At 37.1% G+C, this 17,016-nt stretch overlaps 1 protein-coding gene across 1 annotated transcript in view; it reads right to left on the bottom strand.

Moving 5' to 3' along the window:
- cdhr5-rs (cadherin-related family member 5, related sequence) overlaps positions 1–17,016 on the bottom strand; it is a 30,562-nt gene that overhangs the window by 10,949 nt on the left and 2,597 nt on the right. The window contains exons 2-13 of the mRNA XM_022671647.2: positions 12,427–12,531; positions 11,979–12,187; positions 10,781–10,837; positions 10,576–10,668; positions 9,049–9,135; positions 7,196–7,306; positions 6,220–6,381; positions 4,334–4,424; positions 3,204–3,310; positions 2,594–2,794; positions 1,678–1,809; positions 708–786 (exon numbers count right to left, since the gene is read on the bottom strand). Of these exons, the coding sequence (XP_022527368.2) occupies positions 708–786; positions 1,678–1,809; positions 2,594–2,794; positions 3,204–3,310; positions 4,334–4,424; positions 6,220–6,381; positions 7,196–7,306; positions 9,049–9,135; positions 10,576–10,668; positions 10,781–10,837; positions 11,979–12,187; positions 12,427–12,493 (1,396 nt within the window). The 5' untranslated portion in view covers positions 12,494–12,531. The remainder of the gene's footprint in view (positions 1–707; positions 787–1,677; positions 1,810–2,593; positions 2,795–3,203; positions 3,311–4,333; positions 4,425–6,219; positions 6,382–7,195; positions 7,307–9,048; positions 9,136–10,575; positions 10,669–10,780; positions 10,838–11,978; positions 12,188–12,426; positions 12,532–17,016) is intronic.

Genomic DNA, 17,016 nt, shown 5'->3' on the forward strand with positions numbered 1-17,016 from the left:
AAAAGCACCTTGGGGGTGCTTTTTTATCACAAGGACTGTCTACAATCTATTGTACTTTAATGCAGATACATCTTTTTGGTAAGGACTGGTGAGATGACCGCATACAGTCAGATAAAAAAAAAGTTCTAAAAGTGTTTTAATTAGGGTTCTCAGTGTAAACATATTAAAGAATGGTATTATTTTGGAAACTTTAACACATTAAAGTAAATCACATCGCACACACATCCGCTAGCACGTTTCCTTTCTAAGTTGTTGAGGTGGAATATGGAGCTAGCATTCCTTATCTACAATAAAGCTCTCTATTATATTTGTACCTCTTACAGCATTTTATTTATTTGCTAAAGTACAATTAGAGAATCCATACTGTTGAGGTCAGCAGCAAAATAAAACCCAACAAATTTCTCTGGTGTGTGCTCTTATATGTGTTTCCCTGAGTTGTATCTGTCTTTGTATGTACTTGTATGTTTCTTTGCTTTGATGGGGGAGGGGGTTTTAGATATTTGCTAGATATTTATTTATTACTATTTCTATAGTGCAAGTCAAAATCAATGCATTGTCCTACTACAAATAGAAATATAAAGAAATCTACAACTAAATGAATCAGTCCTCTCAACCAGACACAAATAATAGTTTTGTGACACGGTTGTTAAACCGTGATAAATGATAGTATACTAGTATTCAAGGGAAATTTCTGTCACACTTTTTACCTGCTTGTCCCCTTTGTAGAACTTCAATATCCACAGTGGCGTTGGCAACATCTCCTGACTCTTGGTCTGTTGCTACCACCTGCAAAAATAATGAAGCAGTGAGAGGATGAAACATCTTCCTTTTAAATTTTTTTTTTTTTTTTGCAAATTGTGGTCAGTCAACCATTCTGATACTTTTTACAGACAGTCCTGATAATATGATTCCATATATCGTATTTTTCGCACTAAAAGGGACATCACATTATAAGGAACAGTGGTGTCACCATGTTTTCCTTCTAAATTCAGGTTAGTCCTGTAAAGCTAAGTTAAGTTAAATAAACAAAACTTTAATTCTTAAAAAAAAAAGAAGTCAAATGGTTGCTGGATGTAAATCTACACAGATATCTCTCAAGAAAACTGTTTATTTGGGTGAGTAAAGTGCTTCTATTTATTTACAGCAAACTTAGAATTGCAGATTTCCACTAAAGCATGAGCATGAGTGGCTAACCATTAGCGGTAAGTGGCTAACGCCACCTGACAGCGCTACACTGTGGAACCCTGTTAGTCCGGTTAGTCGAGGCGATATTAGCTAGCATTTCATCCCTCGTAGCTTGTTTTAACATAGTAAATGTGCAGGCTAGAGGCTGCTAATGGCCAAAGAGCTAGCATTCAGCGTGGTTAGTGGCTAATGCTGCTCCAGCAGTGCTATCCAGGGTTAGCAGTAGGCCACAGGCCGATAATACTCACCTCTGGAGAGCCAAAAAGCTAGCCCTTCACGTGGTTAGCAGCTAATGCTAATACTGCTGGAGATCTAAACTGAAACTCTTTTATATCTCAGTACTTCAGCAGAGTGGCTTTACTGCTACTTACAACCTGACTGGTAAAATTCTTACATATGGTGCACAGATGATAAATGGGAAAATTAAAGGATTTTAAGTGTGCCTTATAGTGCAAAATATACGGTATAATAGCTTTAAATATGTAACCTCACCTCAAGGATATGTCTGTCAAACGCGCTGAGATGAGTGGCCTTTGCGATCAGGATACCGTCCTCAGTGATATGGTACAGCTTGGTGCTGGTGGCGATCGGGTGAAGGGCATAGGTGATTTTTGGGTTGATGCCCTGAATAAGGTAGAGATCAAAAGTAGAGATCAAATAATGATCACATTTTAACTACAATGGTGCTTCAACGGTTTAAGAAGAACCCAGGATAACTTCTAAGCAACTAAAGGCCTCTCTCTCTCATTGACTAATGTTAATGTTCATGAGAAGAAGAACAAGTGAATGAGAGGGCCAAAGGGAGAAAGTCACTATAGCTGCCAGATTCAGAATTCTGTAGGCTATTATATTACATTTTATATTATTATATCATATTGCTTTGTGGACGGATGAGACCAAAATAGAGCTTTTTGGATAAATGAAAGGTGTTCTGTTTAGAGAAAGGAAAACACTGCATTCCATCATAAGAAACTTAAAAAAAAAAACATGGTGACATGGTGTCTAAGCTGGTGTTTTTTTTTGCTGTATTTAGAAAAGAATAGCTTGCCATCATTGATGAAAATATAAATTTCTAATCCATTTTTTAAACCATTCAAAGTTCACACACTCTTCGTTTACTTACAGAAATTCAATGTTGGATAGTTTTCCTCAATAAATAAATAGCCAAATCAGTTTTTCATCTGTTCAACTTTTAGTCTGAAGAAGTTTTTAGGAATTTTAGGTCAAAAGAATGATAAAAAAAAATCTAAAAGACTTTTTAAAACTTTTAAACACCACTGTATATAGGACTAAACGCAAGGTGCTGTGCACCAAATTATTCACTTATTTAGGTTTTATATTTATTATTAAGTTAACAATAATCTACATGTATCTATATAAAAGCATAGGAAAATGTTGATCACCATACATCTTTGAAATCTCTGTCTGTGGCTTGAATGATGAGGACCTCGCTTCCGTAAGTGGAGACTAGTGTCGCAGGGCTGGAGTTCTCAATAATGAAACCCTTGTAGGTAGTTCTGTTAAAGTAAGGAGGAAAGCGGTTCTCTGCCACCACCCGAACCAGTGCAGTGGTCACTGTGTACTTCTTAGGATCATTCACTTGGGAAGCCTGTTAAAAATATAAAAAAAAAATCGAATTATTATATAGGTTGTATGGTATTAATTGTAAATACAATGGCTTGCAAAAGTTCATTCACTTCAAAGTTCTATAAAAAACAAACTGCACTCGTCCGTTTTTTTTTTTTTCTATTTTATTTACCATCCTTTTACCATGTTCTTCTATGGTTAGGACCCCACAGGACCACCACAGAGTATATCATTTTTGGGTGATGGGTCATCTTCATAATATGAAGAGATCATTTGCCAAAACAAATAAAGAAATGTTTCTTATTTTGACTGGACTGTGCATGTGCCAGTTTTGTCATCTCACTACACCTGTTCCCAATATGTGGTGAACTAGTGACATAACATTGGCACATTACCAAAGTTCTGCCTGTTGACTGTGCCTTATCCCATACCATGATAAGAAGTCTGAAAGAGGAAGCCATCAGTCTGTTTTGTACTCGCCGTCTCAGGGTAATTTCTCCAGTTTCATGGTTGATAGTAAATCTGCCATTGTCGTCACCTGCAGGCATTTTTAAAATGAATCGCATTAATTTTGTTGCAGTTATGAACATGCTGTATCTGACGATAAGCTGAATAAGACATGAAGCTAGGACAATGCGGACACAATACTGGTATTTCTGATATACTGCTACTTGTTTTATTGCTATATCCCTCTGAATTATTAACACACAATGCCCTTCGCGAGGCGAGTCACAGTGCTCATTGCTACCTTACGCTTTGTGCTGGCATCGTTTAAATAGTAACGGTGCTTGTGAATACAGTATATCTATGCTGATTTACGTGGTGGTCTGGAAATGAGGTGTGTGCAGGTACATTGCTGGCTGCCATATTGCTATCTTGGCAATGGAAAACACAGGTGCACCACTGACTGAAAAGAACCTAGACAAACATTAACAACAGTTCATTGCTATCTTGGTAGTGAATTGCATGTGCAAACACCCCGCTTGTTACACAAAGATGCACACACGGTCATTGTCATATTACTTTTGTTAGTGTTAAATGACCTGCTTATGCCCCGTCACAGTCAGTTTCCTCTTCTGAGAAGCTTTGGAACCCTTCCAGCTGCGGCATTTAAATAGCAATTTGCCAAAGTCTTAAAGTCTTAAATGTTTTGAGCTGTGCAAGTTGTATTTTTCCCATTGTTACGATAGCAAAGACAAACTTAAACATCCCAAATCAAGCTGCATTGTGCAAAATTCTTATTTATTTATCATACTCCCCTTGTGGAGTAACCTGCTAAGTGTGTGTGAGTGAGTTACAAGCCAGATCCATTCGTGGCTAAAGGCTGGCATGCGTTATTTTGATCGGAATAGATTCTATATATGATAATATTTAGTCAATACACTTTAATTGATCAAAACACCCACAGAAAGACTTATTATATTATATAAAATGGTTATGAAAGATAAAAGGGCTTGTTTGAATATTGCAACCTTCTGAAGTACTTTAAAGCCCAATAAATTTAAATATTAACTAATTATGTATACTATGCAGGCTTACATCTAGGGGATGCTTTAAATACCTGATAGGATAGCGTAGGTCACAGGGGCCAGTATGTCTTTGTCTCCATCCTCAGCATGAATGGGACCAGGTGAGAAATGCAAGATGGTGTTCTGCAACAAAAAGACCATATTGTGCCATAAGTGCATAGAGAAAGACATAATCTGTCCTTGTCCTTCTGAGCAACATCAGCTAAAGAATTTTGATCATTTATGAATTGGGTTACTGTTACTGCCACAAAACAGGCCTAAAGCAAATTAGACACCAGACTATAATGCATGCATGAAACATGAAAAATGTCTTTGTTTAAAGGGGACACAAGTTAGAATAGATCTATGGGCTTTACAAACATGTTTATGAAGTTCCTTGCAAAAAATCTACTCACTCATAAAGAGCTCTCTACTTGCCAGTTTCAATCCAAATCAGAATGAGCTGTTTAAGGGCTTTGTCACTTTTATGCAAATAAGCTGTTGCTGGCCACACTATGTTGATGCTGAGTGTTTATCATGTGTTAGTGTTAGTTTTGGGCATAGACTGTGTATAGCTGGACAGAGCATCGTCTCTCGAAAGTGAAGCCACCACAGGTCAGGCGCCCCCTGCTGTTCGGTTGCAGAAAGCTGTGTAACCCCACCCATCCCCATAGGTTTCAATGGCAAAACAGACAACTTTCAATCACATTTTTTTCTAATATACTGTAATTCTACCTCCATTATTTAAATGCAGCAGCTAGCTCTGCACCTCTGCTTATATTGTCACATTTTTATATCCCCACAGAATTAGTTTTTAAAAAAGTTATTCAGCTCTATTCAAAAAAGGTGTGGTTATTGTAAAAGCGCTGGTTATGGGCGGGCCCAATAACAGACCGTGAGCTCCGCTCTGCAGCCTGTGACCTCGAGGCAGCCCTCAGGGGCGGAGTTATTTAAATGAGTAGGCTGTCTTTCTCCCTCCTCTGGTCCCTACTGCGCAGACTCTGGTATCAGGATCGCCAACATGGCGGAAGATTTTGGCTTCATTTTCATTGAATGAGTGGGAACGGCGACACGGTGTCCATCTTTTTTTGTTGTCTTAATGGCAAAACACAAACTAGCTAGTTTATATTTAACGTCCATAGAAGCACAAAACTCCATAGAAGCACAAAATGACTGAATTAACTGATCTATTGGGTGGGGATCTGGTAGGGGGTTGGCGTGTGAGGTGGTGCTGCCAGGATGGTTCTAAGCAGCTTTCCTTTTTGTGACATCACAATAAAGGAGGAGCCATCCAAATAGCTTATAGAAGCATAATGATTCCTGACACTAAACTCTTTTAACTGATTCACAGAAAATAGATGGATGGATTTCGGGCTTGGAGTGTTTACAGGAGCAGTCAAAACCCAAGTGGAAATGCAAAAGCTGGCAAAACGTGGGCTTTGTAATATGTCCCTTTTAATAGAAGTTTATTAAGAGCATTTCTATTTGTCCATTAATCGACAAATTGAGACACAACAAAGAACGTTTGGATTTCACTTATGTTAAAAATTGAAAATGGATATGGAGATACCTAGATTTGTGTGACAGCAACAATGTTATACATAGAAAATATACATATAATTGTACATAGTGGTGTTAAACTAATTGGAATAATCACAACAATATCCCGTGATTAATCATGATTAATCACATGTTTTTCTTATTAAGAGTTAAGATTTGAATAATAAGTATCTAAATGTAAATAAAAGAAATTCATGTTAGTTTGGCAAAATTAATATTACATATATATTAGTGGTCAATTACTTTAAACATAATGAATGCTTTATTTTCGTACTGTCTTCTTAACGTAAATCAAAATTTCTAGCTGTACTATTGCTGATATAGTGCAATAAGAAAAGTTGGTGCAGTGGTGAGGAGTTCACTTGTAAATATACACTACCTCTGCTTCCTCTGAGATGTTAGCGATGTATAGAGGGTTGGTGCATATGGTGTGTTCTGAAACTGGAGAACAGGGCAGGAACTGAGGATACTGATCATCTCCATCCAGCACGCTTATTTTTATTGTTGCAGTCGTGTTGTACTTCTCAATGGTGTTCATTTCCTGAAGGATTAGAATCAAATGCAGTTTTTTTTATATAGATAAAAGGTGAGATGAAAAGGTATTTTTTGCTAAAACCCATTTTTTCTTGTTCTTTGTGAAATACTATAGGTCTCTCTGAGTTGTATATAAATGCTGCATGTGAAACTGTTCTTCAGCCTCCCTTGTCTGCCGTAGCTAGTAAAAGAAAATCCTCAGAAATACGAGTTGATCAGAGAGATGCTAGGTGTCTACGTCAACCAGTGAGTTGGCGGACCTGATTCAAGCTGGAGCTTACAGCTTCTGTTTACAGAGGTAGTTAGCGTTAGCTATTTTGTGTAAGTAAGTGTAGGTTTAAATTGTATCTCCGGTTGATTCCGCGTTTTACAGAGACCTTAAATATACATTAGGGAAGCACGGTTTGACAAGGTAACTTAACTCGACAGAACACCAGGCAAAGCGGACTCCTTTCGCATCAGATTTTATGATATGGAGCGGACTCTGGGGCACTGAGCCTCCAAGTCTGAGGTAAGAGTTTAGTAGTATTAGTTTAGCTGAAAGAAACATTAGCAGTGTTATATTTGCATGTATGAATATTCATTAGCAAGAGCCAAAACCTGTCTTTCTTCAGAGACCTCTAATTCAGTGATCTAAAGCAGGGCTAAATAGAAACACCTGAGCACTTTTTTTTTCTCACAAAAACAGCTCACATGGCATTCATTCATACTAGAGACCACAACTAGACATTTTAAAATTAATTTAAAAACCTTTAAATATTCTGTTATGAAGACTACTTTACCAAATACTAAAGAATAACCAAAATCTGTTTCTAACTTACCACAGCACATATGTTCACCTGGAGCTCGGTTTTAGTTTCAAAGTCTAGTGGTTTGTTCAAGATAATAATTCCGCTGTTGGGAAGGTCAATTCTGAAATAGCTGGCATCAGGCTATGAAAGAGAGACATAGAGCATGGGTGAGATTTCTGTTACATCACAACATATGTTCAAACAAGTCTACTCCCCTTCTCCAGTTTGAAGAAGAAAGACAGCTTGAAAAGGCTGTTTCAATTTTTTTTGTTTATATGCTACTCAGCTACTGCAGAAGCATGCCAGACAGCTAATGATAATTGGCTAGAAAACCCATTATCATTGTATTAATTAGCCCTTTCATCAGTAGCTAATTTAGCATTCTGGATTTCTTTGTCTCAGTTGGGGGTAGAATGGGATTTACAGTAGTAGAAATGCCTTTTTACATCATGCATGAATACTGAAGTCATCCAGATTATTAAGGAACTCATAAGGGATCATGTAGTAATTTAAAACTGTTAAACAAACCAAAATACTACCTGGGGTGCTGTTTAACTTTGTGGTTTCTGAGGCTGTTAACTCTGACTAGCTAATCCTGTGCAACAGAGGTAACTTTTGGTCTTCCTTTTCTGGGGTGGTCCTGGTGAGAGCCAGTTTCATCATCATTTTAAATGGTCTTTGCGACTGAACTCAAGGATACTTTCAAAGTTCTTGAACTTTTTCAGATTGACTGACCAAGTCATTTTTTTTACTTTCCGTATTTTTCAGACTATAAGACACATTGGATTGTAAGGTGCACTAAGCAATGCTAGTAGGGATGTCTACATCGAAGTGAGCACGGGGGTCGCCATGTTTCCCTTCCAATGGGAAAGCTGTTTGAAGCGCCTAAGTAACTATAATTCTTTCAAAAAAAATTCTTTCAAAGTCAAACAAGCATAATCTACACAGATTTCTGTCCTGAAAAATGTTTATTTGGGTGAGTAAAGTGCAGTAAGCTTAGATTTCCAATATTCTGTCTAAGGCTCAGTTTTCAGTGAAGTTTCTCCAGCACTAAGGCTGGGTGCAGCAGCACCCTAAGTGTTACGCTATCTTAGTATTAGTCCCACATAGCTTGTTTTAACATGGCAAACACACAGACTACAGTCCAATATACTCGTTTCTCAATGGCGAAAGAGCTAACGCTGTGGTTAGTGCCTAATGCTAATGCTGCTGAACCCAGCCTTAGTGCTGGTAAAAATCTACCAAAAACACCCCCTTAAAACTCTGTACTTCAGCAGAGTGGCTTTACTGCTCCTTAATACCTGACTGGTAGTAATCGTACATAAAGCACAGCGGATTATAAGGTGCACTGATGATTTTTGGGAAAATGAAAGGGTTTTAGTTGTGCCTTATTAAGTGTGCCTTAGAAATGCAGTAGTTGAGTAAAACATTATTGAAATAGGGTTATTCACTGTATACAAACTCGACCTCTTAACAACACAATGCTCTCAAACACATTAAAATGACACACAATTGAAGAAACTGCCATTTAACTCTTAACAAGTTCAGCACAGCTGTTAACTTAAAGCCATTTTAGGTGACTCTACCTCCTAAAGTGTACTGGAAAAAATGATAAAATATGCAAAACTGTCATCTTAGCAAGAGGTGCTACATTGAAGAATGTAAAATATAAACCATATTCTAGTTTGTTTAACACTTTTTTACTAAACATTTTTGTACAAAATAATTTCATATGTGTTTCTTTATAGTTTGGACAACATTAGTATTAATTTACAATGCAGAAAATTTAAACATTTGAATGAAAAAACAATGAATTTAAGTTGTGTCCTATTTTTGGTGCTGAATTTTAGAGTGAATGCAGGGCTTTTTTGGACAATACTTACAGACAACTTATCAATGATGTATGTGATAATGTCGCCATCTGCATCTTTGGCTTTAACTGAAAACGCCACAGAGTTCACTGCTGTCAACTGGGAAAACAATCATCAAACATAATCAAATCATCAACTGTATGGTTTTCAACAATCTCAGACCAGGGCCGCCGCTCTGCATACGCAGACAACGCAGCCAGCGTTAGGCCTCAACCATTTTGCAGTTGCAGGGAGCCAAATTGACTGAGAATGAAATGTGTTGAAATTATGACATTATTAAATTTAAAACCCAATGTGAATTATTTATGATACGCTCATCTTTTTTGTCTTTAAACATTGCATGGGGCACCTACTCTACTACTTAAAAGCGGCACGTTATTATTTTTGTGCATAATATAATGCCCCCACCCCTATTGCCTGAAATGGCACGGCTCGGTTTGCTCTGTTGGTTGTTGCCAGATGTGACATTTTCCAGTCAAATAAATAATCAAAAAATGCATGGAGGCGCTAAATCTTGCGCATGTTTAACCATTTTTAAAGTGTATGTGGCCATTCTATACAAAAACTTGTCCAGTGCAATATTTGTGTAAGTTAAAAACTTAAAATAAAATAAACAAATAGGATGAAAAATCGTAACTTATCTGGCAACCTTAGTCCTAACTAAAGTAGCAACGCTACTTGAGTTTGGCAGGAGACAAGTTCACCGCGCGAAGTTGCTACTAAATGGTAATTCAACAATGAAGCGACGGTTTGAGTCTGGAGCTGAGAAGAAGAAAAATAAGCAGAAAGATGAGGCCCATGCATCCCTTTCTGGTGAGTAACTTCGATGATAAAGGTTTAAATAGTTTTGATTACTTCATGTTCAGTGGTGTTGCCTGAGCTAGTTACGTTGGCTTTGCTGATTTGGTAGCTTTAAACGCTTAACTAGAAACTAATCTGGGTATTGCAAGGCACGTGGCACGTTTGCAAATAGTAGTAGTGTAGTTTGAAGATTTTTAGTGACTTTAATAAAAAATTAATAAACAGAGTAGCCTACCTATTGACTAATGCCGTCAGTGCACTATCCAAATGGTCTGTATGACAGCAGGATCAGACAGCTCTATAGATTTTGACAGGCTGATATAAATACACCACGAATATAAACGATAATTTCATAACCTTTAAGGCTGGCTTGTGTAAATGACGTGTCCACTGCTTAAAATAGACATGCATCGTTTCATTTATTATTTATACATTATAAATAGTACTCTTGTGCTGTTCTTCACTGTTATTGGCCTTACTTATAACGTTGTAAATATTCACAGTTACATGTGTAATTTTAATAAATAGTAAAATTTTGCGTAAACCTTTTGTGTGTGTGTGTGTGTGTGTGTTTTTTTTTTTTTTTTTGGGGGGGGGGGGCCTCCCTGACCAGTTATGCTTAGGGCCTCCAAAACCTTAGCAGCGGCCCTGTCTCAGACTCAACAAAATCCATCTCTAGTTGTGTAGTTATTCTTGTATATTTAAAGTTAATATGGATTAACTCTCACTCTTACTCACCTCACTAATAGATCGTGGTTGAATAGTCTTTTCAAGAAAATATGGCAGGTTGTCATTTTCATTCAAGATCTCCACCATCACTCTGTATTCATTCTGAAAAAGGAGGAGAGACCATGTTTACACTAGTTTTTGGTTTATTTTACATTAAGGTTGTCACATTTAGGTTGTCTTATCTTATTAAGGTTCTTTGTCCCATACACTGTACCTGTTTTGTGTCCTCCTCATAACATGTTAAGGAGGCCAGCAAAATTGACCCCTGGACCTGTTGATGGATCATAAAAGGAATTACAACCCACTCAAATAAATGTTAATTTAATAAAAGCTCTTTATTTCAAGTTTATGTTGAACTCAGCTGGTAATTATGCTGGTGTATGATATGTATTGTAAAATAAAGAGGTATCTAATGGATGTATAGTTATTTCAATGGCATATGTCAGTTCTTACATTTTACACATCTGAGGGGTAAACAAACACTGTATCTGCTATTAAAAAGCAATTTATATCACATATATATAAAATATTACACAATTAATGTATAATAGTAAAGATATTAAAATAAAATGGGAATTGCAGATGGACATTACAATTTCTGATGAAAATTGGAAATTATCTTGCAGTAAGGTACATAAAATTACCCATAGCCAAGTCTGGAAGAGATTTGAATGGAAAGTTAAGATGAGAAATTTTAGGACTCATATTCGACACATTGAATAAATGTTGGAGGGGCTGTGATTTGGAAGGAGACCACACAGACATATTTTGGGATTGCCTAAAATGATTAGAATATTGGAAAAACATACAAGATGAAATAAACAAATGCCTAAATATAGAATTGCCATTAGAACCACCATGCTTTATTTTAGGGATTATACCAGAGGAAGTAACAGATAAAAAAAAACAGATATTAATAGCATGAATCCTTCTTTTGATCACTAAGAAAATGATTACAGTCTCCTGGCTAAAGCCACAGTCCCTCTCAATACAACAAAGGAGGGAAAGGGTTAAAGGGTGTGTATTTAATGGAACACATAACTGCAAACCTACAATTAAAAACAGACACATTTCTGACAAAATGGTGCCCAGTTTTTTTTTCTGTTAAAAAATGGTGCCCAGTTTTGGTGCCCAGTTTTTTTTTCTGTTTTTTTCTGTTTTTTCTGTTAACATACATGTACTGTGTATTTTCTTACATAAAGTTGCATTTTTTTCCTTTTCCTTTTCTTCCTTGAGTAATTGTATAAGGACTTTGGAGAGGATGCAAAGATTTCCAAATAAATGTTGAGTAAGACATTATACCTATATTGTCTTGTAAGCACACATGTTCTGTACTACTGCACTTGAAAGAAAATAAAAAAATAATAATAAATAAATAAAGTTGAAAAAATATATACACTTAATCTGCTTACCTCTCGGTCGAGCCCTCTTGAAAAGGACGTGTTTAATCTAATTGTTCTTCCCTCAAGGTAAAACCAGCCAGCATTCTCTCCGGTGAGGCACAGGCGAATACTATTGGCCCTTGGTTCTTCAGCAATGGTGATGTTTGCAATGAATTCCCCCATGGGACTATTTTCTTTAATTGCCGCTAAAATATCATGACCACCAAGGCATAAACTGGCTGTAAACAAAACGAAATATTAAATTGTTAAACATCTAGTCATACAATAATTATTCACTTTTTATGGAACACATAAAGTTTCTTCCAGGCCCATTTTGTACACTGTACAGTTTTACAGGTGTACAATTATAAACCATCTGTTCATGGATCAGATGTTGATGTTGTTGTGTTCATCACCACATACATTACTCTATATGCTATATACAATATTTTATGGAAAGATTATAGGTATTATGCACCTTTTACGATGTCATATGACACGTTCAGCACCATCTGATAGAACAGTGTCCTCCACGGTATCAGCATGGTGGAAGCCCTTGTCTTTGCTTTGCTCCGTGTCCCAGCTGTAAAGGAAAAAGAGTGTTCCATAATAAATTCAAGAATCAAGTCACAGGCTTTATATCAGAATTATCTCTGAATTAGTGTTTACTGTCAGTATCTACACAATAAATTATGATAATTGTGTAAATGACTGACATTAATTTCTTGCCATAAAATGGATTAGAGCATTACTCTAACTATTCACTGTACACCAAACATTACCTCTTCACAACTTTACAACTGATGCTCCCAAACACATAAAGAGAACAAGAAATGTAAGTAATTTACTCTTGACAAGTTCAGCACAGCTGTTAACTGAAAATTCCAGGTGGCTCTACCTCATAAATGCCCAAACCATGATTCATTCATCCCCACAGCTAAAAGAGATGTTCTTTTTTTGATATTCTGCACCTTTCTTTCCATCAAATACATATTTGCCTATTAAGCCCAATGTTGTTTTTAATATTGTAACAGGCAGCCATTTAATACCTGATCCACATATTAGTACTTCCCCATTACTAGTAATGTCCTCTACCAAAAATGTCTCAGTTTTAACATTATGCCTTTTGAAGATCATCTACTCTTGTACAGTAATTACAGTAATTATTCACAGTTACATTAATTTAATAAAATGTGATTTATTTAGACATTAGGCATTTAAAATAAAATAACTTGCAATAGTAAAGAAAATAATATTAAATTTGTTAATATATATTTTTTTCTGATATGATTATCCGATCAACCTTTTGAACATCTATGGCACGTCTTGGTGATATTGCTTTCCAACATCATAAAAGCATCAGTTGACTTCATCAAAGCACATTGAAGGCATTGTGGCGGAATTCCTGTGGTAGCCCAATACTTTACTACAACTTTAATTTTTCTGATTTCACCCTGTGTAAGATTTGCTTGGTTAATATGTGTGTAGCATTACTCATTTACCACCAGGTGGGGCACACCATCTGCTGCCAGAGGTATTGACTAAAGTTGATGAATGTCTTTTCAGCATTAAACCCATGTGACCAACCCAGACCTCAGGGAACTCTGTAAGAAAACTCACTATGATCTTTTCTTTCACATACTTCAGAAAGCTTGACACAGCATGTGCTTGACACAGCAACTGTTGCACTAAAGGTTTTAAAGGGAACTGGATAATAGTTTATTTATTCAATCTGTAATTTTCAGTTTTCCTTGAAATATGGAGCCCCGCCTCAAGTTCAGTAGTGGGTTCTGATTGGACAGTGACATACATTTTATTTTTGCACAAATTCCTAGATGCTCCTAGATGAAATGCAATCCTGTGCATTGTGATTTGCTTTTAAACATTCACAGAGCCATACTCCACTATTCTACTATATAGTGCAGTTGAGCTGATTGCATTTTAAGGAGGTTTGTGTGCAATTCTGACCCTTATATTCTGAAAAATAAAATTCTTGTGTAGTGTTTTTTAATAAAGTGATTAGGTGCATTTAAATATATTGTAAGAGTGGTTTTGCCTTTTTTTGCAGCATGTTAGTGAGGAAAAACAATGCATCTTGTAGATAGCATTTACAGTTGTGGTCAAAAGTTTACATACACTTGTAAAAAAACATAATGTTATGGCTGTCTTGAGTTTTCAATAAGTTCTACAACTCTTATTTTTCTGTGATAGAGTGATCGGAACACATACATGTTTGTCACAAAAAACAGTCATAAAATTTGGTTCTTTCATAAATTTATTATGGGTCTGCTGAAAATGTCACCAAATCTGCTGGGTCAAAAATATACATACAGCAACAAAATTTGTCAATTTTGGTGATGTAGCGAGTTGTGTCAATCAAATTAGCTTCATGTCATGGCCTCTTCACTTCTTGTAAGTGATTCTGATTGACTACAGCTGTTGACTTCTCATGAGCCCATTTAAATAGGGCTCATTTGACCCAGTGATTAGACTCAGCTACAAAAGCTACAATGGGAAAGTCAAAGGAACTCAGTGTGGATCTGAAAAAGCGAATTATTGACTTGAACAAGTCAGGGAAGTCACTTGGAGCCATTTCAAAGCAGCTACAGGTCCCAAGAGCAACTGTGCAGACAATTATACGCAAGTATAAAGTGCATGGAACAGTTGTGTCACTGCCACGATCAGGAAGAAAACGCAAGCTATCACATGCTGCCGAGAGGAGATTGGTCAGGATGGTCAAGAGTCAACCAAGAATCACCAAGAAGCAGGTCTGCAAGGATTTGGAAGCTGATGGAACACAGGTGTCAGTCTCCACAGTCAAGCGTGTTTTACATCGCCATGGACTGAGAGGCTGCCGTGCAAGAAAGAAGCCCTTGCTCCAGAAAAGGCACCTTAAAACTCGGCTGAAGTTTGCTGCTGATCACATGGACAAAGATAAAACCTTCTGGAGGAAAGTTCTCTGGTCAGACGAAACAAAAATTGAGCTGTTTGGCCACAACACCCAGCAATATGTTTGGAGGAGAAAAGGTGAGGCCTTTAATCCCAGGAACACCATGCCTACTGTCAAGCATGGTGGTGGTAGTATTATGCTCTGGGGATGTTTTGCTGCCAGTGGAACTGGTTCTTTGCAGAAAGTAAATGGGATAATGAAGAAGGAGGATTACCTCCAAATTCTGCAGGAAAACTTAAAACCATCAGCCCGAAGGTTGGGTCTTGGGCGCAGTTGGGTGTTCCAACAAGACAATGACCCAAAACACACATCAAAAGTGGTAAAGGAATGGCTAAACCAGGCTAGAATTAAGGTTTTAGAATGGCCTTCCCAAAGTCCTGACTTAAACCCCATTGAGAACATGTGGACAGTGCTAAAGAAACGGGTTCATGCAAGAAAACCATCACATTTAGCTGAACTGCACCAATTCTGTCAAGAAGAGTGGTCAAACATTCGACCTGAAGCTTGCCAGGAGCTTGTGGATGGCTACCAAAAGCGCCTAGTTGCCGTGAAAATGGCCAAGGGACATGTAACCAAATACTAATGTTGCTGTATGTATATTTTTGACCCAGCAGATTTGGTGACATTTTCAGCAGACCCATAATAAATTTATGAAAGAACCAAATTTTATGACTGTTTTTTGTGACAAACATGTATGTGTTCCGATCACTCTATCACAGAAAAATAAGAGTTGTAGAACTTATTGAAAACTCAAGACAGCCATAACATTATGTTTTTTTACAAGTGTATGTAAACTTTTGACCACAACTGTACATTTTTCCACATTAGTGTTTGCTTTTCAATTTGGCACTAATTCCTTTCCGTAGTGAAATGTTTTGTGACATTAACTTGAAATATCTTTGTATCAGAAGATGATAAACTCATTAAAAAGTATGTCACTGTAGTAGGAATAGGAAAGATCGTAGGAAGCCTCTTACCCCTCTTGTTTCACTATATTGTGACCATCAAGAAACTTTGGGATTCTGCAGAGAGCTGATAGTGGCAGCCGCATCGATAAGATTTACTCTGAGATTACTGGAATAGCTGCTGGCTATGGACTCCCAGCTCTGTGGGGATTAGGGAGACAGGAAGTAGGTCTGTGCCACATCTAAGATTATAAGATTACCACAGTGAGTATATGATTTCATATCCTTGCCTACTACGTCAGCCTGCCTTGGCACTTGCAAGCTGAGTGCGTAGAATGTGGGTGTGAGTTCTTGCTGATAAAAAAAAAAATTAATGCTCTTACACAAGTGTAAACAAAAGATTTGGCTGTTTCGCACTCTGTTGCAATGCCTTATTCCAGTCACAAAAGCGAAACCTTTCTAAAACTTTTTAGACCATATGTAACTTTTAAATACCAGCATCTGGGGCTACTGAGTAGCCTTGCCTGTTTCTACAATCAGACAAGCATTGATTTTTTTACTAGTTAATGCAGCATGCCTACTGAGAAATCTTGAAAGCTTGAAACAGAGAGATAAACAAGGGTATCTACAGAGCATCCTCCTAAAGCAGCACTAGGTAGGATTTCCTTGATTTTTGATCTTTTAAAAGAAGTAAAATTACAGCTTGAAACTCACTGCATCGCTCCATTGAGGTGTAATAGGAGAAATAGACTCTGAGCTCAAACCAGACTCTGTAGGTTTTTAGAGGCAGCCCGACCAAAACTGCGACCAGCTTTCCGACTTTTAGTTCTAACAGTTCTACAAGGACTACTGGTTCATTCTTTACAAACTAATATACAGACACTCTGACAGAAGCTGGAAAGAGACCGAATATGTCTGTGAAAGCCAGAAAACGAGAAAGAGAAACTAATCCGCCTGAAACATTTATTACACTCTACAACTGTAGGGGGAGCCCACGAGCACAAAATCTCAATCCTACCTAGTGGAGCTGTAAACCCTAGATAAATTACTTGGTTTATTAGAATATAATTATTAATTCTAATGCAAAGACTGCTGGAGATTAAAGAGTTCCACAAGGTTATATGGTAGGTGTACACTGTGCCTGTGATCACTGTTTATCTAACCTATGACATAGTGCTGGGTTGTATACCAGTTTATACTTTATACAGAAGGG

The sequence above is a fragment of the Astyanax mexicanus genome, chromosome 2, assembly GCF_023375975.1.
Source record: "Astyanax mexicanus isolate ESR-SI-001 chromosome 2, AstMex3_surface, whole genome shotgun sequence".
NCBI lineage: Eukaryota > Metazoa > Chordata > Actinopteri > Characiformes > Acestrorhamphidae > Astyanax > Astyanax mexicanus.